Source organism: Ostrea edulis, chromosome 9 (assembly GCF_947568905.1).
Source record: "Ostrea edulis chromosome 9, xbOstEdul1.1, whole genome shotgun sequence".
NCBI classification, from domain to species: Eukaryota; Metazoa; Mollusca; class Bivalvia; order Ostreida; family Ostreidae; genus Ostrea; species Ostrea edulis.
Window position 1 is genome coordinate 62,569,518 of NC_079172.1, and position 27,132 is coordinate 62,596,649.

At 33.3% G+C, this 27,132-nt stretch overlaps 1 protein-coding gene and 1 long non-coding RNA gene across 2 annotated transcripts in view; both read right to left on the bottom strand.

The window, feature by feature from the left end:
- Window positions 1-2,977: 2,977 nt before the first annotated feature.
- The window catches only part of LOC125658642 (latrophilin Cirl-like), a 60,432-nt gene continuing 36,277 nt past the window's right edge, over window positions 2,978-27,132 (bottom strand). The window contains exons 19-27 of the mRNA XM_056150812.1: window positions 25,233-25,386; window positions 24,858-24,924; window positions 24,070-24,136; window positions 23,032-23,108; window positions 22,700-22,826; window positions 21,192-21,233; window positions 20,535-20,621; window positions 16,379-16,514; window positions 2,978-3,466 (exon numbers count right to left, since the gene is read on the bottom strand). Coding sequence (XP_056006787.1) covers window positions 3,414-3,466; window positions 16,379-16,514; window positions 20,535-20,621; window positions 21,192-21,233; window positions 22,700-22,826; window positions 23,032-23,108; window positions 24,070-24,136; window positions 24,858-24,924; window positions 25,233-25,386 — 810 coding nt within the window. The 3' untranslated portion in view covers window positions 2,978-3,413. The remainder of the gene's footprint in view (window positions 3,467-16,378; window positions 16,515-20,534; window positions 20,622-21,191; window positions 21,234-22,699; window positions 22,827-23,031; window positions 23,109-24,069; window positions 24,137-24,857; window positions 24,925-25,232; window positions 25,387-27,132) is intronic.
- LOC130050256 (uncharacterized) lies at window positions 18,584-19,450 on the bottom strand. Its single transcript, XR_008798702.1, has 2 exons — window positions 19,021-19,450; window positions 18,584-18,915 (listed from the first exon to the last, which is right to left on the bottom strand). It is a non-coding gene; the product is annotated as an uncharacterized LOC130050256 (long non-coding RNA).

The following is a 27,132-nucleotide window of genomic DNA, read 5'->3' on the forward strand; positions in this document are numbered from 1 at the left end:
TTCATTTAAGAAATAAATTTCAGTTTTGAAAATACAAATAGGCCTACTGTTAGAGCTTCAAGAAAAGTATGCCTGCCTGAAGCATTTTATACCCGCGTGTATTTTTACTAACCATTCAAAAGTTATGGCTAAGGTTAAAGATTTTCAAAAGTAGGTCAAATTTGAAAGGTGAAGAATTGCATGTAAAAAAAGGTCTTGTCACAAGGAGTACACATGTGAAATATGAAAACCCTATCAACATGCATTCAAAAGTTTTTACTGACAAACAGACGGATGCAACAAAAACTATATAAATGCGCCCCGAATATCTGATTACGGGGATATAACATTTGCTTTTCAAGAGCATCATTCTTGTATTCAGAATCTTTCTGGAAAGGGGCGGGGGGAGGGGGTTGTTGACAAGAGTGCACATTAATTTTGTTTCGCTATCAACAACAATTATTCATTATGTTTCAAAAATTATAATAAAATTTAAGAACAATATTTGGGTTTTTTTCCCCATTTCACTAATGAACATAATTTTTAAAGTACTTCATACATCGTACATTCTGGACTCATATTTTGCACGTGCACTCTACTTTGTATTATTCTAATATTTACATCGAGGCTTTTCTTCCCTGATTAAAACAACTAATATAACATCATAATTTAACAAATTAATGCGATTCTCACGATACACTCGTAAGAGAGAGAGAGAGAGAGAGAGAGAGAGAGAGAGAGAGAGAGAGAGAGAGAGAATAAATTTTGTAAAAACTACATCCAGCAGTAAATTACAAACAAATACACCAGGATAAGTACATATATATTATTTCTCTTCTACATCCTTATCTTTTTATGAAAATGTAATGTAACGCGTTCATTTGGGAGAGAAAAGGTCACGTAGTTGAGTTCGATTTTGACATAAAAAGGAAAATTGAATAAAACACAAACATACAGGATATGGGGCTCACGGCGGGTGTGACCGGTCAACAGGGGATGCTTACTCCTCCTAGGCACCTGATCCCACCTCTGGTGTGTCCAGGGGTCCGTGTTTGCCCAACTATCTATTTTGTATTGCTTGTAGGAGTTATGAGATTGATCACTGTTCGTTATCTTCATCTTGTATACAATAAATCAGAAACATACATGTGCATATAAAGGAATGTCATTGAATATAACACTCTTATCTTTTTTTAAATAAAAAAGTAGATTCAAGCGGCTATTTAGGAAAAATAAAAAATATCGAGACCGGGACCGGCTTTTAGCACTGTTTTTACTTCTCGGTCCCACCGGTCCCGGAGTTTTCACACATTATTTTACGAACGACGACAATAATATTATCAATCAACTATCAGAATGCAGGCATGATATGTCATATCTAAATTAACGAGAAATTGGGGCTCAAATATTCTGGTGTATTCTGTTTTTATCGAATAAAAAAATCTGGGACCGGGACCGAAGACCGGGTTTTAGTCACGGGACCGAGACCGAAGACCGGGACCGAGACCGGGTTTTAGTCAGTACCACAGAACACGCTGTACATAGCCGTTGTGAATTCGACGACCCAGGATAGTTGCGATTTTAAAATATCCTGGCATGTAGCATTGCTGTTCATACTCTCATGTGTTTTCAGAAGTGAAATCTTTTTTTTTTATTTACATCTTTCATGTCTGTCGGAATATTCCCCGCTGTTAAAATAGTCGTATTGTATTCATCGAGATTCATACGCACATTTTTAGTCATGAGGAAATGGCTACCCTTATGGATATCGAAGACAAAAACATAGGACACGTAGATATTTAAATATAAACTCCAGATTTCCATGATACGTCAATGTTACTTCATATTCCATGTCCGTGTGTTCGTTAGCCCATCACTGTGAGATGCATGGTTTGGAGAAAGAAATTATGTGCGAATGGACATTGATTTACAATGTCTGAAAACAACTGTTTAATTATCGTTTCATCAATATGAATTATTAACTCTGGGAGAAAGATATCATACGGGTCTCTCTCTCTCTCTCTCTGGTCGTGAGTTTTGAATAACTATCTGGGTTTCTTTTCATCTCTCTCTCACTCTCTCTCTCTCTCTCTCTCTCTGGTCGTGAGTGTTGAATAACTATTTGAGTTTCGTTCCATCCATCTCTCTCCCCCCTCTCTCCCTCTCTCTCTCTCTCTATCTCTCTCTCTCTCTCTCTGGTCGTGAGTGCTGAATAACTATCTGAGTTTCGTTCCATTGGTGCCGCTCAACGGTGGCCTAGTGGTTGGGACATTTGCTTTGTAACTGGTAAGTCCAGGTTGGAACCCATCACCGCATCAAACGTAAGACGTGTTTAGGTAGCGCCTGTTCCTTCGATAAGCGTTAGGTATAATGAATATACGCGACGTTTCTCAATAATTAATTTTTCGTGACATTTCACGTATAATTCACTTGTATGCCATTTCTTTTCTACAAAAAATATTATCATAGCAAATTTTGATAGTTCCTGGTTGTTTCAAGTAAAAATGTAAAATGTAAAGCCAGTTCTTGTATATCACATTAAGTTGTATACATGGGATTTTCTGTTGCAAAGAAGGAGTGAAAAGTCTTTGAACGATCGGGCACTTGCTATATTACTCAGATGATCTAACCACTGAACAACTCACTCCGGTATAGAACCTATGGTATATTTTTACAATATAAAATTTAAACCTAGTTCGGAAATCGTACAAGAACTTTACATATCGAGATGAAAAATAATAGAGAAAATATCAGAAACGTTGCATATGTCCGTAAATGACCTTAAAATGACCTTAAAATCAGAGGCCCCGTCTCACGACGGCGCTAGCACGATAGAGAACCCTCACCACTAGAGAACCCTCACCGATAGAGAACCCTCACCGATAGAGAACCCTCCCCGCTAGGCCCTGGGCGTTAAGAATAGGTCAATATTTGTGGCACTTCACCTACAACTAGTGACGTCTCTGAATGGGTGAGAAATTATCCGATGGGACATTAAACAATATACAAACAAAACTTCCATTATTTGATGCTCGAGGTTTATTTTGGTACACTGCGTAAAATACGTGGTCTGGTGCCATGTCAGAATTTACACCATCTAAAAAAAAAATCCAGATTATAATTCAGAAGTAATGAGAAAATGTCCAGTCTAAATTATTCAAAGAGAAAAAAAGAATTGTATCTCTCCAATGGTCTTTAAAAACGGAAACTTAATTCGACAACGATTTTCCTCTCCACCATTTTCAAATGCCGTACTTTCCAGAGAGGCCAAGATTTCGCTAGCTTGGTGTGAATATCACTGAGTGTATTACTTCCACACCTAGGCTTGACAGCTCGGTGCATTTGGCAAAAGTAAAATCGTATTCTCATTTCATGGTTCTATAACTAGTAGACAATAACTGCAAGCTGGTTCAATAATTATTACGGAACACCACTCATACATAGACTAGGTCGTTTTCACGTGTCAAGTCTTCTAATATCAGGGCATCTGAAAAATAATGAGAAAAAACATGATTAGTAACATTTTCAGACGTTGTATCTCGTTATCAAACTGCATTTTAAAGAAATTCAAGTCATTTTCATGATTTTTTTAGTCAAATATAAGTTTTAATTACCGGAAATTCTGATTATCTCCCTTTACAACATTGGTTTATTTCTCATATTCATATTTTGTGTCTGTTAAAATTATATGACATTGTTAATAGCGAGCGAATTTTTGCTCGCGTCGCAAAGCGACGCGACGAGCTCCTCCAATGATTACGCAATGGAGTCACGTGGTTTGCTCTTCATCAGCTGAAAAATGATGGGGACTACCCATAATGCCTCCGGAAAAATGTCGCCGTCACTGCGGTATACTTCATTGACAACCCCGTAGATAAAACAAATAAATAGTTTGGAAAGTACCACAAATGATTTTAAATTCCAAACAAGCTTTCCCATACCTTCGTACGTTTTGTTGTGGATAATTGATTGGTTTGAAAGAAAAAAATATCGCAGCTAATGATGACGTCACAATGCACTGTTTACATCAACTGCGTTATATTTCCCGCGTTAAGTCGTGTTGTAAGATACCATGGGTCTTCGCTCGTCTCAACGGTCACACCGTATACATAATATGTTTTACGGCGTGGCCGTGTTTGAGGGCGAAGCAAAAAAGTTTTTGGCATTAGTACCTATATCCAAAACAGGACAAAAATAACCCGAAGTTAGCACGAGGACAGAGGCGTATCAAAGCATCCTAATTTTGGACATTTAATCCGCCTATATATTGAACGCGGGAAATATAACGCAATTGATGTAAACAGTACATTGTGACGTCATATTCAGCGTCGTTATTTAGCAAATTTACAAACATAGCGTTTGAACCACAACAAAAAAACATGGCGTTAATCGTGGAGTGATTATATATGATTAAGAAAATAAGATTTACATGCTTTTACGGATTTTATGTAACATCTCAGAACGACGTGAACTAGGGTAAACGAGATTCAAAATGGAGGAATACATGTCCACGCGCTAATATTCGAATCGACGCCATTTGTACCAAACTTTTCAAGTTCCATAGGTATGGTTTGATTTTTCATTACTTCCCTATCTTTTCCTTTTAAACATGTATATACGTGTTACCTATAGGGAGAGCTCCGCTCTCACGGCCCTTCGGGCCGTGAGAGGGCTTCGACCTCTAATATGTTTTACGGTGTGACCGTGTTTAAGGGCGAAGCAAAAAAGTTTTGGCATTAGTATCTATATCCAAAACAGGACAAAAACAACCCGAAGTTAGCACGCCGACGGAGCTGTATCATCCTACTTTTGGACATTTGATCCGCCTATATATTGAACGCTGGAAATATAACTCAAATTAATGTAAACAGTACATTGTGACGTCATATTCAGCGTCGTTATTTAGCAAATTTACAAACATAGGTTTGAACCACAACAAAAAACATGGCGTTAATCGTGGAGTGATCATATATGATTAAGAAAATAAGATTTACATGCTTTTACGGATTTTATGTGTAACATCTCAGAACAACGTGAACTAGGGTAGACGAGATTCAAAATGGAGAAATACATGTCCACGCGCTAATATTCGAATCGACGCCATTTGTACCAAACTTTTCAAGTTCCATAGGTATGGTTTAATTTTTCATTATTTTCCTTTATTTTCCTTTTAAACATGTATATACGTGTTACCTATAGGGAGAGCTCCGCACTCACGGCCCTTCGGGCCGTGAGAGGGCTTCGCCCTCTATTAATACTTTTGATAATTTGAAACAAATTATTAAACCTCACAAAGGTGGCAACACACTACAAAGTGTTTTACAGGCTTATTTTTCATTGAAGGAGGATAAGGCATGGTGTTTTAGTGATGAGAGGATTATGGAAATAAATAAGCGATTTAATGGGTTAATGGGATATCAAAAGATTAATTGGATCGATATAAATACCATTTCCTCACGAACGAATATATACATCAACGGCTGGGAATTACGACAGAAATGAAAGTAGAATGTAAATACAGTGTAAGAAATCAGTTTCATTTGGGCATGAATTCCAACGCTTTCAGTCGGCATACTTTTCATGAAGCGCGTCAAGATATGATGTTATAGGGTTATTGAACTTATATCGGTGAATATTGGCACGAGTTGGCTGTAAAAATGCACGAGCTTGCTCGTGCATTTTGACTGCCAACGAGTGCCAATATTCACCTATATAAGTTCAATAACCCTTTAATTATATAGCTAAAGTATTTAGTTGTTACATCATATCCCTTTTCATTCAAAGTACTCCAAAATAAACGAGGATTCATCAATATTGGCAGTGTGCAATAACTGCATGCATTTCTAAATTTTTCAATATTTAACCTGTCATTAATGCATGAAGCAAACTGATTTTGTAAATGGGGGCATCATAATTTATGTACAGTAAAACATTTTGCTTAAGTAAATATCAAATACCGGCTCTGTCAGATTCGGAGGACCGTCGTCTGCCATTTTGGCTTGTTTACGTCGTTACGGTAACGTCAATATTGAACGCTCATACTCGGAATGTTTCGGGCGCATACAATTTACGCAATGCAAAGTTAGCGTTCAATAAATCCTTAGGATATTGAACGCTAACATTCTCTAGATTTTACGTAGATTTTATATTAGACTATTTATTAGCTATATAATAATTATTCATATTACATTTTCACTTCCGAAAACGGAGTAAGATATGCATAATATTCGTCTTACGTTTTGCAAAGCAGTGACCATTTTCACAAAATACTCCGTGCTTTACATTCAACTGAATAGAATTACGCCCTGAGTAAGAATGCCAGTTTTATCACATATATTTATGCTACTTAGTTTTACTCATTCAGAAATACATGAGAGAAACCGGAGTGCCCGGAGGAAACCCACGTGTCCGAGTGGGCGACCACCATACGCTCTCATATACATGTACAACCACTGCCGGTCACGGGAATAGAACTCGGGTTGCAGTGGTGATAAGCGAGAGCGCTACCTCTGCGCTACTCGGACAGCGATTTTCCCCCACGTAATACCTTGTAAAGGGTTCTGATCGTGGTAAATTAAATTATTCGAAAGGTTACCATTAAGGGAATCTATCGAAAACAAACCATGGTAAATTTGATAAAGTTGGATATTTCTTATTAATAAAAGAATATTATGTACCACATTTTGAAGTATTCATTTTAAGGATGAGATGAATTTTAATGCAATTTAAATAAGCCTATGCCTTACATTTGATTGGATATGATTTAATGCCTTGCATTTGATTGGATATGATGTAATGCCTTACATTTGATTGGATATGATTTAATGCCTTACATTTGATTGACTATGATTTAATGCCTTACATTTAATTGGATATGATTTAATGTCTTACATTTAATTGGAAATGATTTAATGCCGTACATTTGATTGGATATGATTTAATGCCTTACATTTGATTGACTATGATTTAATGCCTTACATTTGATTGGATATGATTTAATGCCTTACATTTGATTGGATATGATTTAATGCCTTACATTTGATTGACTATGATTTAATGCCTTACATTTGATTGGATATGATTTAATGCCTTACATTTGATTGGATATGATTTAATGCCTTACATTTAATTGGAAATGATTTAATGCCTTACATTTGATTGGATATGAGTTAATGTCTTACATTTGATTGGATATGATTTAATGCCTTACATTTGATTGGATATGAGTTAATGCCTTACATTTGATTGGATATGATTTAATGCCTTACATTTGATTGGATATGAGTTAATGCCTTACATTTGATTGGATATGATTTAACAGAAGTCAATGGACATGTATGTTTTGCACAGCCGCTTTTCTATTGTCCAAGTACAGGTAATGGAAAGATAACTCGATCAGAAAAAAAAGATTGATTGGAAAATTGAACATTCGAGTCAGGATCACAACCCTTTTTCACACAAACTTTATCAGGTATTCGACAAAGGGTATGTTTTATCGGGAACTCGCACAGACTTAACAACTGCCTAGACTAGTTAGTTTTCGGGGGTTTATTTTCAATACGGAAATCAGACTAAAATATCGTTAATTTAGTGTGAAATAGCATTCAATATAATTCCCATTGTAACTCTCTGTTCCTTGAATTTGACAAATGTGTACGTTTTTCGTCGTTTTTATGTACATTTTACGTTGTTTGTGTGGACATTATTACGGTGTGTGTACATTTTTACGGTGTTTGTGTGTAAATTTTAACGTCGTGTGCACATTTTTACGCTCTGTGTACATTTTTACGTTGTGTGTGTGCATATTTTTACTTTGCATGTATATTTCAAGGTTATTTGTGTGTATATTTTTACGTTGTTTGTATGTTTTTACATTGTTTGTGTGTACATTTTTACGTTGTTTGTGTGTACATTTTTACATTGTTTGTGTGTACATTTTTACGTTGTTTGTATGTACATTTTTACAATGTTTGTGTGTACATTTTTACGTTGTTTGTACATTTTTACATTGTTTGTGTGTATATTTTTACATTGTTTGTGTGTACATTTTTACGTTGTTTGTGTGTACATTTTTACGTTGTTTGTGTGTACATTTTTATGTTGTTTGTGTGTACATTTTTATGTTGTTTGTGTGTACATTTTTATGTTGTTTGTGTGTACATTTTTACATTGTTTGTGTGTACATTTTTACATTGTTTGTGTGTACATTTTTACGTTGTTTGTGTGTACATTTTTATGTTGTTTGTGTGTACATTTTTACATTGTTTGTGTGTACATTTTTATGTTGTTTGTGTGTACATTTTTACATTGTTTGTGTGTACATTTTTACGTTGTTTGTATATTTTTACATTGTTTGTGTGTACATTTTTATGTTGTTTGTGTGTACATTTTTACATTGTTTGTGTGTACATTTTTATGTTGTTTGTGTGTACATTTTTACATTGTTTGTGTGTACATTTTTACGTTGTTTGTGTGTACATTTTTACATTGTTTGTGTGTACATTTTTACATTGTTTGTATGTACATTTTTACATTGTTTGTGTGTACATTTTTACATTGTTTGTGTGTACATTTTTACGTTGTTTGTATGTTTTTACGTTGTTTGTGTGTACATTTTTACATTGTTTGTGTGTACATTTTTATGTTGTTTGTGTGTACATTTTTACATTGTTTGTATGTACATTTTTACATTGTTTGTATGTACATTTTTACATTGTTTGTGTGTACATTTTTATGTTGTTTGTATGTACATTTTTACATTGTTTGTGTGTACATTTTTACATTGTTTGTGTGTACTTTTTTTACATTGTTTGTGTGTACATTTTTACATTGTTTGTGTGTACATTTTTACATTGTTAGTGTGTACATTTTTACGTTGTTTGTGTGTACATTTTTACATTGTTTGTGTGTACATTTTTACATTGTTTGTGTGTACATTTTTACATTGTTTGTATGTACATTTTTATGTTGTTTGTGTGTACATTTTTATGTTGTTTGTGTGTACATTTTTACATTGTTTGTGTGTACATTTTTATGTTGTTTGTGTGTACATTTTTACATTGTTTGTATGTACATTTTTACATTGTTTGTGTGTACATTTTTACGTTGTTTATTTGTACATTTTTACATTGTTTGTATGTACATTTTTACATTGTTTGTGTGTACATTTTTATGTTGTTTGTGTGTACTTTTTTTACATTGTTTGTGTGTACATTTTTACATTGTTTGTGTGTACATTTTTACATTGTTAGTGTGTACATTTTTACGTTGTTTGTGTGTACATTTTTACATTGTTTGTGTGTACATTTTTACATTGTTTGTGTGTACATTTTTACATTGTTTGTATGTACATTTTTATGTTGTTTGTGTGTACATTTTTATGTTGTTTGTGTGTACATTTTTACATTGTTTGTGTGTACATTTTTATGTTGTTTGTGTGTACATTTTTACATTGTTTGTATGTACATTTTTACATTGTTTGTGTGTACATTTTTACGTTGTTTATTTGTACATTTTTACATTGTTTGTATGTACATTTTTACATTGTTTGTGTGTACATTTTTACATTGTTTGTGTGTACATTTTTACATTGTTTGTGTGTACATTTTTATGTTGTTTGTGTGTACATTTTTACGTTGTTTTGTGTGTACATTTTTACATTGTTTGTGTGTACCTTTTTACATTGTTTGTATGTACATTTTTATGTTGTTTGTGTGTACATTTTTACATTGTTTGTATGTACATTTTTACATTGTTTGTATGTACATTTTTACATTTTTTGTATGTACATTTTTACATTGTTTGTATGTACATTTTTATGTTGTTTGTGTGTACATTTTTACATTGTTTGTATGTACATTTTTACATTGTTTGTATGTACATTTTTACATTGTTTGTATGTACATTTTTATGTTGTTTGTGTGTACATTTTTACATTGTTTTGTGTGTACATTTTTACGTTGTTTTGTGTGTACATTTTTACATTGTTTGTGTGTACATTTTTACATTGTTTTGTGTGTACATTTTTACGTTGTTTTGTGTGTACATTTTTACATTGTTTGTGTGTACATTTTTACATTGCTTGTGTATACATTTTTATGTTGTTTGTGAGTACATTTTTATGTTGTTTGTGTGTACATTTTACATTGTTTGTGTGTACATTTTTACGTTGTTTGTGTGTACATTTTTACATTGTTTGTATGTACATTTTTACATTGTTTGTATGTACATTTTTACATTGTTTGTATGTACATTTTTACATTGTTTGTATGTACATTTTTACATTGTTTGTATGTACATTTTTACATTGTTTGTATGTACATTTTTACATTGTTTGTATGTACATTTTTATGTTGTTTGTGTGTACATTTTTACATTGTTTGTATGTACATTTTTACATTGTTTGTATGTACATTTTTACATTGTTTGTATGTACATTTTTATGTTGTTTGTGTGTACATTTTTACATTGTTTGTGTGTACATTTTTACATTGTTTGTGTGTACATTTTTATGTTGTTTGTGTGTACATTTTTATGTTGTTTGTGTGTACATTTTACGTTGTTTATTTGTACATTTTTACATTGTTTGTGTGTACATTTTTATGTTGTTTGTGTGTACATTTTTACAATGTTTGTGTGTACATTTTTACGTTGTTTGTATGTTTTTACATTGTTTGTATGTACATTTTTACATTGTTTGTGTGTACATTTTTACATTGTTTGTATGTACATTTTTATGTTGTTTGAGTGTACATTTTTATGTTGTTTGAGTGTACATTTTTATGTTGTTTGTGTGTACATTTTTATGTTGTTTGTGTGTACATTTTTACGTTGTTTGTGTGTACATTTTTACGTTGTTTGTGTGTACATTTTTACGTTGTTTGTGTGTACATTTTTACATTGTTTGTTTGTACATTTTTACATTGTTGGTGTGTACATATTTACGTTGTTGGTGTGTACATTTTTACGTTGTTTATTTGTACATTTTTACGTTGTTTGTGTGTACATATTTACGTTGTTGGTGTGTACATTTTTATGTTGTTTATTTGTACATTTTTACATTGTTTGTATGTACATTTTTACATTGTTTGTATGTACATTTTTATGTTGTTTGTGTGTACATTTTTACATTGTTTGTATGTTTTTACATTGTTTGTGTGTACATTTTTACATTGTTTGTGTGTACATTTTTACATTGTTTGTGTTTACATTTTTACACTGTTTGTGTGTACACTTTTACATTGTTTGTATGTACATTTTTATGTTGTTTATGTGTACATTTTTACATTGTTTGTGTGTACATTTTTATGTTGTTTGTGTGTACATTTTTACATTGTTTGTGTGTACATTTTTATGTTGTTTGTGTGTACATTTTTATGTTGTTTGTATGTACATTTTTACATTGTTTGTATGTACATTTTTACATTGTTTGTGTGTACATTTTACATTGTTTGTGTGTACATTTTACATTGTTTGTATGTACATTTTTACATTGTTTGTATGTACATTTTTACGTTGTTTGTATGTACATTTTTACATTGTTTGTGTGTACATTTTTACATTGTTTGTATGTACATTTTTACATTGTTTGTATGTACATTTTTATGTTGTTTGTGTGTACATTTTTACATTGTTTGTGTTTACATTTTTATGTTGTTTGTATGTACATTTTTACATTGTTTGTGTGTACATTTTTACGTTGTTTGTGTGTACATTTTACATTGTTTGTATGTACATTTTTACATTGTTTGTGTGTACATTTTTATGTTGTTTGTGTGTACATTTTTATGTTGTTTGTGTGTACATTTTTACATTGTTTGTGTGTACATTTTTATGTTGTTTGTGTGTACATTTTTACATTGTTTGTGTGTACATTTTTACATTGTTTGTATGTACATTTTTACATTGTTTGTGTGTACATTTTTATGTTGTTTGTGTGTACATTTTTATGTTGTTTGTGTGTACATTTTTATGTTGTTTATGTGTACATTTTTATGTTGTTTGTGTGTACATTTTTACATTGTTTGTGTGTACATTTTTACATTGTTTGTGTGTACATTTTTACATTGTTTGTGTGTACATTTTAACGTTGTTTGTGTGTACATTTTTACGTTGTTTGTGTGTACATTTTTATGTTGTTTATTTGTACATTTTTATGTTGTTTGTGTGTACATTTTTACGTTGTTTGTGTGTACATTTTTACATTGTTTGTGTGTACAATTTTAAGTTGTTTGTATATTTTTACATTGTTTGTGTGTACATTTTTACGTTGTTGGTGTGTACATTTTTATGTTGTTTGTGTGTACATTTTTACATTGTTTGTGTGTACATTTTTACGTTGTTTGTGTGTACATTTTACGTTGTTTATTTGTACATTTTTATGTTGTTTGTGTGTAATTTTTATGTTGTTTGTGTGTACATTTTTACGTTGTTTGTGTGTACATTTTTACATTGTTTGTGTGTACAATTTTAAGTTGTTTGTGTGTACAATTTTAAGTTGTTTGTGTGTACATTTTTATGTTGTTTATGAGTACATTTTTACATTGTTTGTGTGTACATTTTTACGTTGTTTGTGTGTACATTTTACGTTGTTGTTTTTTTGTACATTTTTACGCTTATTTTTGTTTTTTTGTTTTTTGGTATGTGTCTACATTTATACGAATAGCAGTGACAGCTATTGAACGATGTTCTTTAATCCAAATCACATGAATTTGTTCAAAACAAGCATCCTTCCATTTTTTTTATCAGATTGTTCATTTTAAAGCTCTGATAGAGAATGTCAATGAAGTAGAAATCATTTGAGGAATGTTTGGATGCGTTTTAAAGGTAAGGGATATTGTCAACCAAAGTCCATTTGCAATATATTCTTTATTTCTCCCTTCGAAAGCATTGGCAAAATCTGCAAGTGCACAAGGCAGAAAAATATTCATCGTGCATCAATTCCAAACTTATTTTGGCCAATTCTTGAATAATTATTGTTGATATTTCCATAGCTAATTCAAAGCTTTCATAATTCATGATAGCAAAGAACATAGTAAACAGGTGTAGAATTTTAGATGGACAACAGACACTTTATTTGACACGAAAAGCGTGAATTTGTGAGCACTTGATCGCCTATCTCTGTACATCGTATGAATATTTCAGAAAGCATGTTAACTGACTTACAAATAGCAGCCGACTGACAGGTAGTGTTTCATATGGACATCGTAGTTCCGAATTAATTAAGCATGACTTTTACATTTCCACTCTATCAAATTTTATCTTGAATCCAATTTTTAAAAAACAATTATATGTAACGATTTCCAGTGCAACTGAAGAATAAAATCAGTAGGATACATCATCAAAAATCCGCTATATAATCAGTAGGATACACCATCAAAAATCCCTATATAACAAAGATCTTTGAATTAAATTTTACTTAAAATCAACATTTAGTTAAATGTAAGACTTTTCTATGCATGAGTTATGTATAGTAGTCCTAATTTTCCAGAAAAAAATGAAAAGGTGAAGATAACGAACAGTGATTGATCTCATAACTCCTATAAAGGTGAAGATAGCGAACAATGAACGACCTCTTAACTCCTATAAAGGTGAAGATAACGAACAGTGATCAATCTCATAACTCCTATAAAGGTGAAGATAACGAACACTGATCGATCTCATAACTCCTATAAAGGTGAAGATAACGAACAATGAACGACCTCTTAACTCCTATAAAGGTGAAGATAACGAACAGTGATCAATCTCATAACTCCTATAAAGGTGAAGATAACGAACACTGATCGATCTCATAACTCCTATAAAGGTGAAGATAACGAACACTGAACGACCTCTTAACTCCTATAAAGGTGAAGATAACGAACAGTGATCAATCTCATAACTCCTATAAAGGTGAAGATAACGAACAGTGATCAATCTCATAACTCCTATAAAGGTGAAGATAACGAACAGTGATCAATCTCATAACTCCTATAAAGGTGAAGATAAGGAACAGTGATCAATCTCATAACTCCTATAAAGGTGAAGATAACGAACAGTGATCAATCTCATAACTCCTATAAAGGTGAAGATAACGAACAGTGATCAATCTCATAACTCCTATAAAGGTGAAGATAACGAACAGTGATCGATCTCATAACTCCTATAAAAGTGAAGATAACGAACAATGATTGATCTCATAACTCCTATATCAGGATATAGGGCTCACGGCGGGTGTGACCGGTCAACAGGGAATGCTTACTCCTCCTAGGCACCTGATCCCACCTCTGGTGTGTCCAGGAGTCCGTGTTTGCCCAACTATCTATTTTGTATTGCTTATAGGAGTTATGAGATTGATCACTGTTCGTTATCTTCACCTTTCATAGAGGTGAAGATAACGAACAATGATCGATCTCAAAACTCTTATAAAGGTGAAGATAAGGAACAGTGATCGATCTCATAACGCCTATAAAAGTGATGATAACGAACAATGATCGATCTCAAAACTCCTATAAAAGTGAAGATAACGAACAGTGATTTATCTCATAACTCCTATAAAGGTGAAGATAACGAACAATGAACGACCTCATAACTCCTATATCCATCGCCAAACGCTCAGCATCAAATGTGAGTGTCACGGGTCCAAGAATATTACCTTAAAACGGATGTCCCGTGTCACAGGAGGTGTGGCACGCTAAAGACCCCTCACTGCTCAATGGCTGTAAGCGCTAAGCATAGGCCTAAATTTGAAGCCCTTTACAGGTATTGGTGGCGTCTCCATATAAGTGAAAAATTCTCGAGAGATACGTTAAACAAGATACAATCAATCAATCATAATTTCTATAGAGAATACAAACTTAGGAGTGGACTAACACCACAGAATGAAACAATGCCATTCAGTCAACTGAAAGGTGACTAAACGGTCACTGAAAGATGACTAAACGGTTACTGAAAGGTTACTAAACGGTCACTGAAAGGTGAATGAACGATCACTGAAAGGTGAATGAACGGTCACTGAAAGGTGAATGAACGGTTACTGAGAGGTGAATGAACGATCACTGAAAGGTGACTGAGCGGTTACTGAAAGGTGAATGAACGGTCACTGAAAGGTGAATGAACGATCACTGAAAGGTGAATGAACGGTTACTGAAAGGTGAATGAACGGTCACTGAAAGGTGAATGAACGGTCACTGAAAAGTGAAATGGTGAAGATAACGAACAGTGATCAATCTCATAAATGCCATAAGCAATACAAAATAGAGGGTTGGGCAAACACGGACCCCTTGACACTCCAGAGGTGGGATTAGGTGCTTAGGAGGAGTAAGCATCCCCTGTCGACCGGTCACACCCGTCGTGAGCCCTATATCTTGATCAGGTAAATGGAGTTATCCGCAGTCAAAATCAGTGTGCCACGAACGGTCTAACAATAGGTATGAAACACGTCAGACAGCATTTAACCCAATGATAGCTTGCATTGGCAAACTAGATCATTATAAACGACCATAGAATTTGCAAAATGCTGACTTTAAATGAGACTGTTGAAACCCCATTACCATCAACTTGTTTGTTAGTATTCTGCCCCATTTAAAAACTTATCATATGCAGAACACGCTCTTGCGTTTCGAATCAGTTGAGAGATATAAACACCATATGCAGGAGATAATGGAATATTGCTACATAAATATGGGAAATTGACAATGGAGGATCAATTTCATGACTTCTGTAAAGAATACAGAAATATGAGTAAGATAAACAGGGACCCCTGAACATACCAGAGGTGGGATCAGTTAGGACAGGGATCCCTGAACATATTAGAGGTGGGATCAGTTAGGACAGGGGTCCCTGAACATATTAGAGGTGGGATCAGTTAGGACAGGGACCCCTGAACATACCAGAGGTGTGATCAGTTAGGACAGGGATCCCTGGACATACCAGAGTTGGGATCAGTTGCCTAGGGAGATGCAGTGAGGTATATGTAGTGCAATGTACAGTATATATACGTACTCATTTTGCATATTGTCTTGCTACATATTTCTGTGCATCTCATTGGTACATGTATGTTTATTGATTTTAATTTATTCATGTTGCAAATGGATGTTGATAAACTTATATATTTAGAAAAAAAATCAATATATTAATACTTTTTAAACGTTACAAGCATTCATTCTAGCATGCATACAAAGTGAATTTCATTTTATCCACATTACATATACAGGTCGAAAAACTCTGAAGTCCATGGACTTCACAAAAACAATTAAAGTCTGACATTCTTCAAACACCATTGTTATATGCAACACTTTCTATGACCTGCACGAGCCGTGTATTCAAGTTCATCTCCCTTTTCAAGTCGATATCATACTTGATAGGTTTGAATTCCAGGTATGATATGAAGCTTAAACAAGTTTTATATATTCAAACCCACCTTGCGGCACTATATTTTCTCTACTGCTAACATGAGTAGATGACGTCATCTGAACACGCGGGGACGTTCTACAGTGTCTCGCTGCCCCAGATTTTCCTCTAGGAATATTACGCTCATTTGCAGGAAAAGTGGTATCCTTTTAAAATTAGAAGAAAATTATTGCATTCAAAGTAATTCAACCCTTTTAGAATTATAGGTTCAATCTTATATTTGATTGTTGATTCTTGAAATAGTATATCTTAATAACAAATAAAACTGATAAAGTAAGCATGTTGCGGTATTAATGATTTTTTTTTATCCATTACCACGCATACATTTGTATCAACGTCAGAAAATTGCAATTTTCCTTAGACAGTATTATCAAAATTTCACAAATACTGGTTGAAGTGATATAATAGTATTCATGGAATTGTTTCTTTAAAAAATATACAAAATGTTTGTGAAAATTAAAGGAAATCTATCGCATAACGGACTTGGTAGATAATTGAACAATAACAGAGTTATTGCCCTTGGATTCAATATTTTGAAACATATAATTGATTATTCATATATAACTTAGACTTTTGAAATATTTTATGGCTAACAAGATTGTTTACAATAACCATTGACAAAGACTCGTGCATAAATCTTGTTAAATCATTGACTTTGCAAAATCTTATGACGTCTCAGGAGGATGGAACTACGTTAAGATCCGAATCTTAAGTTTGTGAACATTATATTAAACCATCGGTTTAGAACAGCGTAATTAAAATATCTTTTGAATTTTTGTATGGAGAAATGAATCATAGTTTAAACTCTTCATTGAATTACCTACGTGATAAGAAAGAGTTCAAATATTTATGCCCTTTTTGATTGGATTTATACACACGAACAGCTTACATCACCATTACGTTTACCCTTCTGTATTATTCATTAGCATACCCGCATTTTCCGGCTCATTAAGGTAGCTATTGATAGCTAGCCCCAAAAAAACCGCTCATTGAATTTTTTTCAATTTTATTTATTTTAACATTTTGACTTTATCCTAAAACATATCAAAAAATCAACAAAAGTAATCAGGTTAATTTTCGAGGAAAGCGAGATTGAAATCCCCTCTTTTGCAGCCCCAAAAGGCAAAAAATGCTAAAATTGAGCAAATTAACACAAAAGCCAATAAAAAATTTATTGACACCAGAAATATTGTTTGTCATATATAGTTATGTAAATTAAACACAAACAGATAAAAAATCAACATGGATTAGATTTTCAAAATGCATCTAAGGAAAACATTGGCATGATTCGACTTGACAATTGGCCAAATTTACCCTAAATATGGCGTTTCTCAAATACTATCACGCATACATTTTTTGACAACAACAAAATTCTGCTCATAAAATTTCTGATTTTATTTCATTTTTACAATAAGTCAAGTAGTATCTAAAATATTGAATAGAAAAAAATATACCAAATGAGGTTTAATCTGAAACTATGTCAGATTTTGTAACCCTACCCCCTCCCTTCTAGAAATGAATTTTAAGAGATACAGTCAGCAGAGATAAACTATTGACCTTAAATGATTAAGCATTCCCAAATTACCATATTGAGCATTCAAACTCACAATACTAGAAGTTTCTATGAGCCATTTAAGAATGATATATAGTGTGTGCTATTGCAGTTGACCTTTTTGCACTCACAATGATTGCCTAAATATTTAGTTATTTTTCATACAATTTCTTGTAATAACTAGACCAAATCTATTACCTATACATATTTTTTGATAGAAATTTATATCACTATACAGTATAATACACCAAATATGCTTAAATGACCATTTCATATTTCAATAAATAATTAATATCAATGGAAAGAGACCCATGGACTGCCCATGGATCACTACAATTAAGTCCATCTGAGTCATCTTACCCTCACAGATAGGTGTGTCTTTCATAAGTTTAAGATTTCTAATTGTAGTTTCACATGGAACTATTGGATAACTGAGAATGCATGTACATGTATATTGCATTAACTAACGGAAGTTTTCCCCAGGTGAAGGTCTATGTTCACTGTATGTATAGGGGGGTGTGTGTGTGTGTGAATTAGTTCCATTATGAAACTTTTCTAAAAATTTTATATACATTAATGTATCTATGATGTATATTTCAACTAAATTTTGAATTACAAGGAAAATTCAAACACATTGATTGAAGTAATAAAATTGATATTCTATCATGTGCACATTTTTTACTAATATATCTAAGAAAAAATAATCAACATTGAAATTTCCTTTACATCTATGCAATATTATTGTCTTTCAAAAGGCATGTACTTGTAATATATGAGTACATGACATGTACTTGTTTTCCCTTAAATTCACAATTTAGTTTAAAGTATGTTGTATAACATCCACTGCTCTGAGCTCATATAAGTGAATTAATGTTTTTCATCCAGTCCCAAATTTTGCAGTAGTTCTTTAATCTTCGGAACTTGATCAAACATTTTTAAATTTGTGGAGTTGTGGGGGTCCAGGGGATATGTCATCATCACTGTAAATGGAGTACCTGTTCAAAATATAGATAAATATATTTAAATATAGCAAAAAAGATGAATATCTGATATACTCAGAATTGTCTTTACAAATGTTTATCAAAAAAAAAATATAGTACCTCTCTTGCTGTTATACTTGTTGACTCGAAATCCACTTCAACCTGCACTGGTCCTATCTAACCTCCCTCGGTCTTCAGGCTGATGCCTAGAAAAAAGATCATCATAATTGATATTTGCACCGTTAGGTCTATATTATACCATTGAGTAATTAGATTGCGTCATACAATGTGAATTTTAAAACTGTGTCTCAACACATATTCAGTTAAAATTTAAATACTGATGTTTCAAAATTATAAATTGCAATGAGATGACATGTATATATGTTTTCATAAACTGCCATAGACTTATCATATCTGTTTTATTTACAAAATGTGGGTCAAGAGAAGGGCATACGTGTAGTATACATATCTTACTTATACATACAATGCATACATTTGCCTATGAGAGGGCATATGCAGACTTGTGATTAATTTACATTATTTAAAAAGGTTTTGCCAACCTACATTTTTGTGTGAAACACAAAACTTCAGGTTTGATATATTTTTTAGGTCACTGAAATTTCAAAGTAATAATATATGTATACTATAGTCTAGGGAATTATAATTCAACACATGCCCCCCCCCCCCTTCCACTTTTTATCCGGTTCCCTCATACCCCTAGATAGTAGGTCTATACAGATATTTGTTTTTCATTACTTTTATACATGTAGTTCAAGGTATGTTATTTTCGTAACAGTTATTTTCATAACGATATTATTATTTTCTTAATAAAAGAGTTGTGAGAGCCCATGTTTACAAATGTGGTATACATTTACATGACATCCGTTCGTTTACAATCACTGGCACAGGTGGGAGTTATATTTTATGCACATATGGAATACATATATACATACAAAATAATACATCTACTGTATGTCGTGTGTTTAAACTTACAGATGTTATTATAAATCGCGTTGTGAAATAGCAGGGGAAATGTGAGTTGAACCTTTGAATACAAATTTATGGCATTTTTTTCACTCACCAAACGAAACTATGATTTCGTTGTCCAACTTGAATGCATCCACCAACTTCCTCTTCTTGCAAGAAACTTTGTTAGGTCTCTCAATGACTGTATAAACAGTATTTAATCTCTCAGCATGCAGCACTCGGACATTACGATGCATCAATCAACAACTTTGTTTACGTAGCGCATCTATGTACATGGATTGGTGGTTGGTTTAACATTTCGATTAGCAAAAAGTTTCACACAGATGAAACATTTGATCTACCATTATTACAGACATTGACGTATACTGATGTGGTATGTGCATATTTTCTGTAGGCGAGTCAGTCACAGCAACAAAACACTTTCGGAACCCCTTTTTGTTTTTCGACTATTCTATGACGGAGTAAGGAATTCCGGAAAATGAATTCACGTGAAAATACACAATTTTTACTGATCACGTGGTTGCTATCCGTCGCTACCTTAAATCTACTAATTACAAGGATGTGCAAAAACAAATAAATCGAAAACCATTAGTTCCTCAATTGTCTCCATTTTGATTTTTTTTAATGAAATTTGAAGTTTTACTCACACTCTGAGTTTGTATATCTGAACTGATGACTAAGTCTCCTTTTGACAAAATGATTTTTTCTCTCATTCTTCCGAGGGCCTGTCTTACCTAAACATAAACCAAATCCCTGGTAAGAAGCCTGGAAGTATGTTCAATTGAGAAACTTGAATATCAACCTGTACGCAAGGAAAAGTTCGTCCCGTGTTATTTTCGTCCCTGCACATTGGAAAATGATTTCACCTCAGATTAGAATTCGCCAAAAATTGTTTCTTGCTACCTTTAAGCAATAAATGAATCTATTTTTGCTCGGTTTGAAAAGATATCGCGAAATGGACGAATTTAAAACAGAACGAATTTACCGTGCATACAGTGTTTAGTATTACTGATATCACGAGAACAGATTTTTTTTAAATTGTCAGATATTAACTTTAAGATAATACAGTCTACTCCAAATATACTGAAGTCGATTATATTGAATTATTTGCTATGCTATATTGAAGTAAAGAATAAATCCCAAGTAAATTTATCTATTGGACAATTCAGGTCAATCCCTAAATATCAACATATCCGGAGTAGACTGTATAAGAATCTTTCGACATATCAGTGAACGCTGATTATCCACATAATTTTTTTCTTTACTTTTTTGTTATTTTCAAAAGTTTCCTTATAAAGTCTTACTTCTGAATTACACACACAGTGGAACAGGAATATGAAGAAACCCTGCAGAAAAGAAATTTATGAAAGGTGAAGATCACGAACAGTGATCAATCTCACAATCCTTTAAGGAATATAGAATAAAGATTCGGTCAAACACGGACCCCTGGATATATCAGAGGTGCCGGTGGGATCAGGTGCTTTGGAGGAGTAAGCATCTCCGGTCAAGCGGTCACACCCACCGTGAGCCCTATGCATTGATCAGGTAAAAGTATATCTACATATATGTAAATCGCGAAATAAAGTCGCCATGAGTAAAACTTAGTGTACAGTAAAAAAAAATTCAGAGTTAATATTATATAGTTTTTAAGTCGTGCTTAGGCAATAGAAGAGTTGCCTTTCCTTTACTCCACTTTGTACATGGGGGATTTGAATTTCTTATAAGCAAATTACCTCATTCGAAATCATTTTATCGTACATTCTACATGTAAACACTGTGTCACTACGTGCGTGAACATTATGTCCGATTTCCTTTGGTATTATCAAATTATTGTTACGCAAGTGGGATTTATTTTCAATATGTAGAAGTACCATTGACCTTCTGAAATAACCTTGCTTTCAGTGAGGGTTGTGAGGGTAATTGAGTACATATAAGGCGGTTTTATAATGGAATACAAAACAACATCTAATGATATTTTACGTTTGTCAGTTTCTAAACGAAAAATGTGATTGGCTGGAGCATCATACAACGAACAAAATTGGAATAGTCACTTTACTACCTAGAGTGCTAAATGATGTCACCCTAGAGTACTAAATGATGTCACCCTAGAGTACTAAATGATGTCACCCTAGAGTACTAAATGATGTCACGCTATGTTTTATAGATAACGATGACACACATTTGGTGCGGTCAACGCCATATTGTTGCTAAAATATTTACATTTGCAATGTTTTTGCCTTTGATATACATCACAAATTATAATGATAGTCATTTCTTCATGAACGCGCTGTAAACAATGTGCGTATGAATCTTCATAAATATAGTACCTCTAATTTAACGACTGGGAATTCTGACAGAAATGAATGTAAAATGTTGATATAAAACTGAATTTCATTTTTTGAAAATACACGATGGAACAGTTGTATGAACTGTAACGCGTCATGCTAACGCGTCTCTCGACGTACACTGACGTGAAGGGTACCAGTTCATAACGTCATGAAAGGTGAAGATAACGACTAGTGATCAATCTCATAAATCCCATAAGGAATACAAAATAGATAGTTGGACAAATATGAACCCCTGGACACACCAGAGGTGAGATTAGGTGCCTAGGGGGAGTAAGCATCCCCTGTCGACCGGTCACACCCGCCGTGAGCCCTATATCTTGATCAGGTAAGCGGAGTTATCCATAGTCAAAATCAGTGTGCCATGTGTCATACATTTCTTTTATAAAAGTGAACACAACTGGTATACATCTTTGGAATTGAAATTCAAACAATGAATGGACAGTATAATTTAGAGATCCCAGTACCTGCAGAGAATTAAAGATGGCAAAGAGATACTGAAATATAATTGTATCCTCATTAACAGCCAATAGTCCAAATATCCAAGTCAGTCCCAAAAGGGGAAGTAAAAACATTGCGCCTTTTACACCCGACCTAGAAATATAAAGCAGAAAACGCATGTACTATAATTACAGTCCCGCAGAGAATCACAGCTGTTAACGTTTATACCGGGAATAAAACGTGAGTAGCAGAGATCAGTTCACTTTAACGATAGACATTATAGAATGGCTTTCAGTGATGAAACACTTCAGTAAGTTGATTTGTATTCTAAAATTTAAAAATTGAATCTCGTGTTTACTTAATTTGTCGGCTTTCATCAGATCGTTCCAGACTCAGAATGACTCGCATCACCAGCCAAAGGATGACGACATTCACCTACAAAATATTTATCAAGCAGTGAAATTCATTGTGTTTTTAGAAGGTGTCCAATTCCGTTATCAAATCCATGTGAAGCCATTCTGATCCCCTCTAGTTTCGTTTGTTATATAACGTAATCATTTTCAAAATGAATATTTTTTTTAATTTCGCATCTATGTCCTGTTTTACTGCTGTAAGAAGCAAAGGCTTACTTGTCAAGATCGTACCAATCTAATTAAAAATCAGATTTCTTAGATCCGTATTGTAGCGATTATGAGGGTATCTTAGGATCTGATTTTAATTAGATTGAGATCGTACTGAGGAACAGCCACATTATCAAACGGGACAAAAGACAACAAACAAATAAAGAAACAAAACCTATCTTTTTCGGAAAATGTACTAAACGATAAAAGAAGCAATAATTCCTTGCACTCCCGTAGAAATAAATGACAAAATCCTTTGATTTCTTGAATTACTTTAGTGGAAGAACCTAATTTTTTCCAAAAACCTTTAAAATTTGGGTCATTTTATTAATTTCACCTTATTAAAATTATAAAAAAAAAAAAAAAATAGTACAAATGACTATTAATCGGAGAAATATTTCAAACCCCATAAAATCTGTAAAATTCAGGAGCTTCCGGGGGCTTCGCCCCCTGCACCCCCACCAGGGCTTCGCCCTGGACCCACTGCCTCATAAAGTGGTACCCCCCCCCCATATCCACAATTCCTGGATCCGCCCCTGATCTAGATTCTTTAACACATACAATTATCTAAATTGAAACTGAGACTATAGAAGTGTCTTTCGTTGTTTCTATAGCTATTCATATTAAATTTCTACTAAAATAACGGTGATAATAATGATGCCTCTCAATATAACACATGTGCATTACTCGTGTTTCCTTTACATGTTATCGATTTCGGATAAACACTATTTGCTTACTACAATGACAGACACCACGGGACCCGTAAAGTACCTTACCACAATGACAGACACCGCGGGACCCGTAAAGGACCATATTGTTCCATCTGTTGTGGACAGCCAGCAGCTTTATGAAAACAATTTAACGCATTCATCAATATGTATGACAATAAATTTTAAATATTTATATAAAATTCAAATTACCTTATCGGCAAGTCATGCAATTTTGTTTAATTTGAAATATCAATTTTTTTTTATCGTTTTCAAATCGTCACAACTTCATACTTTCAAACTAACATTTTTTGTATTATATGATAGATGATGAGTTGTAAAATGTATCGTTTATTAAGTAAATTTATTGTTTAGATGCATTTTAATTTGAGTACATGTAAAGCACAAAATAGTTCGTCGAATGTTACAAATAAGAATATACTTATGAGAAGCCATCTGAAGACTTTTCCAATAGGTTCTGTCTCTTAAGAATACAAAACCAAAAATAATGATTAAAAACAGTTCAACTAATAAGAAGCACAAATTCTGCATGTGGGAATTCCAACAGACTGTTGGAGGACCTGATTTGCAATTGAGGAGGTTTCATAAAGCGCGTATTCGTTGGGAAAAGACGACATCACCTGAAGTCTCTGTGAATTACACGGAATATTCAAAGTCTTCGAAATGTTTATTTCCAAACGAAATCACAGTTGCAATGGAATATTTTATTCATGACTTATTCGATATGTTTAATGATTTCCATCTAGAGAACACTATTTACTTTAATGCATTTCATATTACACATTAAAAATGAAATAGATCAATATTTATTCAATCGATCTTTAAGGTACCATTACCTGCGTGACGTTCCGTAACCTTTCCAGTTCGCCGTTGCTGATGTAACGACGAGAACTAGAGGAAGCCCTGTTAAGCAAAGACATGTTTATTTTCGTTTATACAAGCTAACACATTTTGCCGACCAACATTTCAATGAAGACTTAAAATACTCACGAGGAATCATAAACTTTCTGTCGTTTTACCTTATCCTCTTTTTACCTTTCAATCAGTTTAAAAAACAATTTACAGGGGATAGCAATCAGCAGACACAAGAGTTGTTTAAGTTTTTACCTACTATAGGACTTGATGTCAAAGTCGAAATGGTTCTTTACCGGTTTATGTCGTTCTATTTCGTGAAATTTCAAGTCAGGTGTACGAAATAATATTTTATTTACCCCATCCAAAGGCGTAGTAATATGCAATCCGGGATTTTTCAGTTCCAAAAACCTGCACTACTTTACTGTAAAGAAGTAGTCCTTCCACCAACATCCAAACAAACACAGCAGAATAGAAATAGTGTAACAACAGTGCTATGACAGAGCAAATGATCTACAAAGAAATTATATACTCTTATAAACTGCTACACAGCTTTTATAACATATCATATTTACAAGAGGCCCATGGGCCTAGAATCGCTCTTCTGATACTTTGTAGAACAGGCAACAATTCTCACTAATCAAGATTCATCAATTAACAAAGTTTGATGATGTTAAGTCAAATAGTATCTAAAAATTTAAATGAAACTATCCAAAAGTAGGTCACGGTGACCTACTTTTGGTCGACACACTGAAGAATCAAGATGCATCAACTGACAAGTCAAATAGTATTCAAATATAGCTGTCAAATTCCAAAAAGAAGGCCACAGTGACCTACTTTTTGGTCGACACACTCCAAAGACTCAAGATGCATCAACTGACAAAGTTTGATAATTGAAGTCAAATAGTATCTGAAATATTCAGATATAAACGTCAAATTCCAGCAGTAGGTCACGGTGACCTATTTTTTGGTCAACAAACTATGAAGACTCAAGATAAATCAACTGACAAAGTTTGATGATCCTAGCTTTCATAATGTCCAAAATATGCATCTAAAATTGAAAATGTTTAATTTGGATGTCTGCAAAATTCAAAAAATAGGTCACTGTGACCTACTTTTTTTTTTTTTATAAATATGTTTCGAGGCCTCTAGACGCATCAACGTACAAGGTTTGGTGATTCTACAAATCTCGGTATCTGAAAAAACAACCTAAAATGTATTCATAAATGATTAGCCATAAAATTCAGAAAGAAGGTGATGGTGACATACTTTTCACATGACGCAGTTCAAGGTCCCATGATCAATCAACTGACAACTTTTGATGATCATAGGCTCAAAAGTGTCCAAGATATGCATCAAAATCCATTTAATAATAATTACCTGCGAAATTCAAAAAGTAGGTCACCATGACCTACTTTTGAGACAACATGATATTAGGTCCTAAGATGCATTAATTGACAAAATTTGATGATCCTAGTCCTTATACTAAGCAAAATATCAAAGTTTTAACAAAACAAAATTTAAGGTCAACTTTGAAGTGACCTTGAGACAACATTCTTTGCCCCAGGATGATGCCTTGAACAATTTTTGGGAGTTGAACTATGTTCAATCTCCCTGGGTCATCACGCACTTTTCTGCGCAGTAATTTGTATTGATTTGTATAGTGGTCGTCAGCGGGGGTTCTGTGTCAGCTGATTTACTCCTAGGTAAATCAACATAAACTTTTATAAACATCCGCCATTAAATAATCCATGTAACTTTTCTGAATTAATCTAATTTTGATAATTGACATGTAAATAAATGCAATGATATTGTATTCAAATCAATTTGAATACAAGATTTCGATCAAATTGATACTGATATACATAGAAAAATAAAAGATAAGGTTGAAAATTGTCGTTTGTAGCGCAGCGTCACCTATAAACATTGATAGGGAAACAAACGACAACTGCACACAAGCCCTATTGACACCGTGGCGCGAAATATCGAATATGGTGCGAAACCTCAGAAAATTTACAAGAAATAACTCTACAACATTGTGTATGTGTATATATTTGGTTTTTTTTTAATGTGATATAAAAAATGCTTGATGTTACATGTAGATTGAATTAAAACACGTCATTCCCAGTCAACAACTTTCGATTGGGATCGGAATACGAAATAAAATTTCTTATATCCGGTGGCAAAGTGAAACTGCTTCATGCTTCAAGTTATTGAATTACGTAGTAATTGCACGTTACACATTAGAGAACTGTTCCT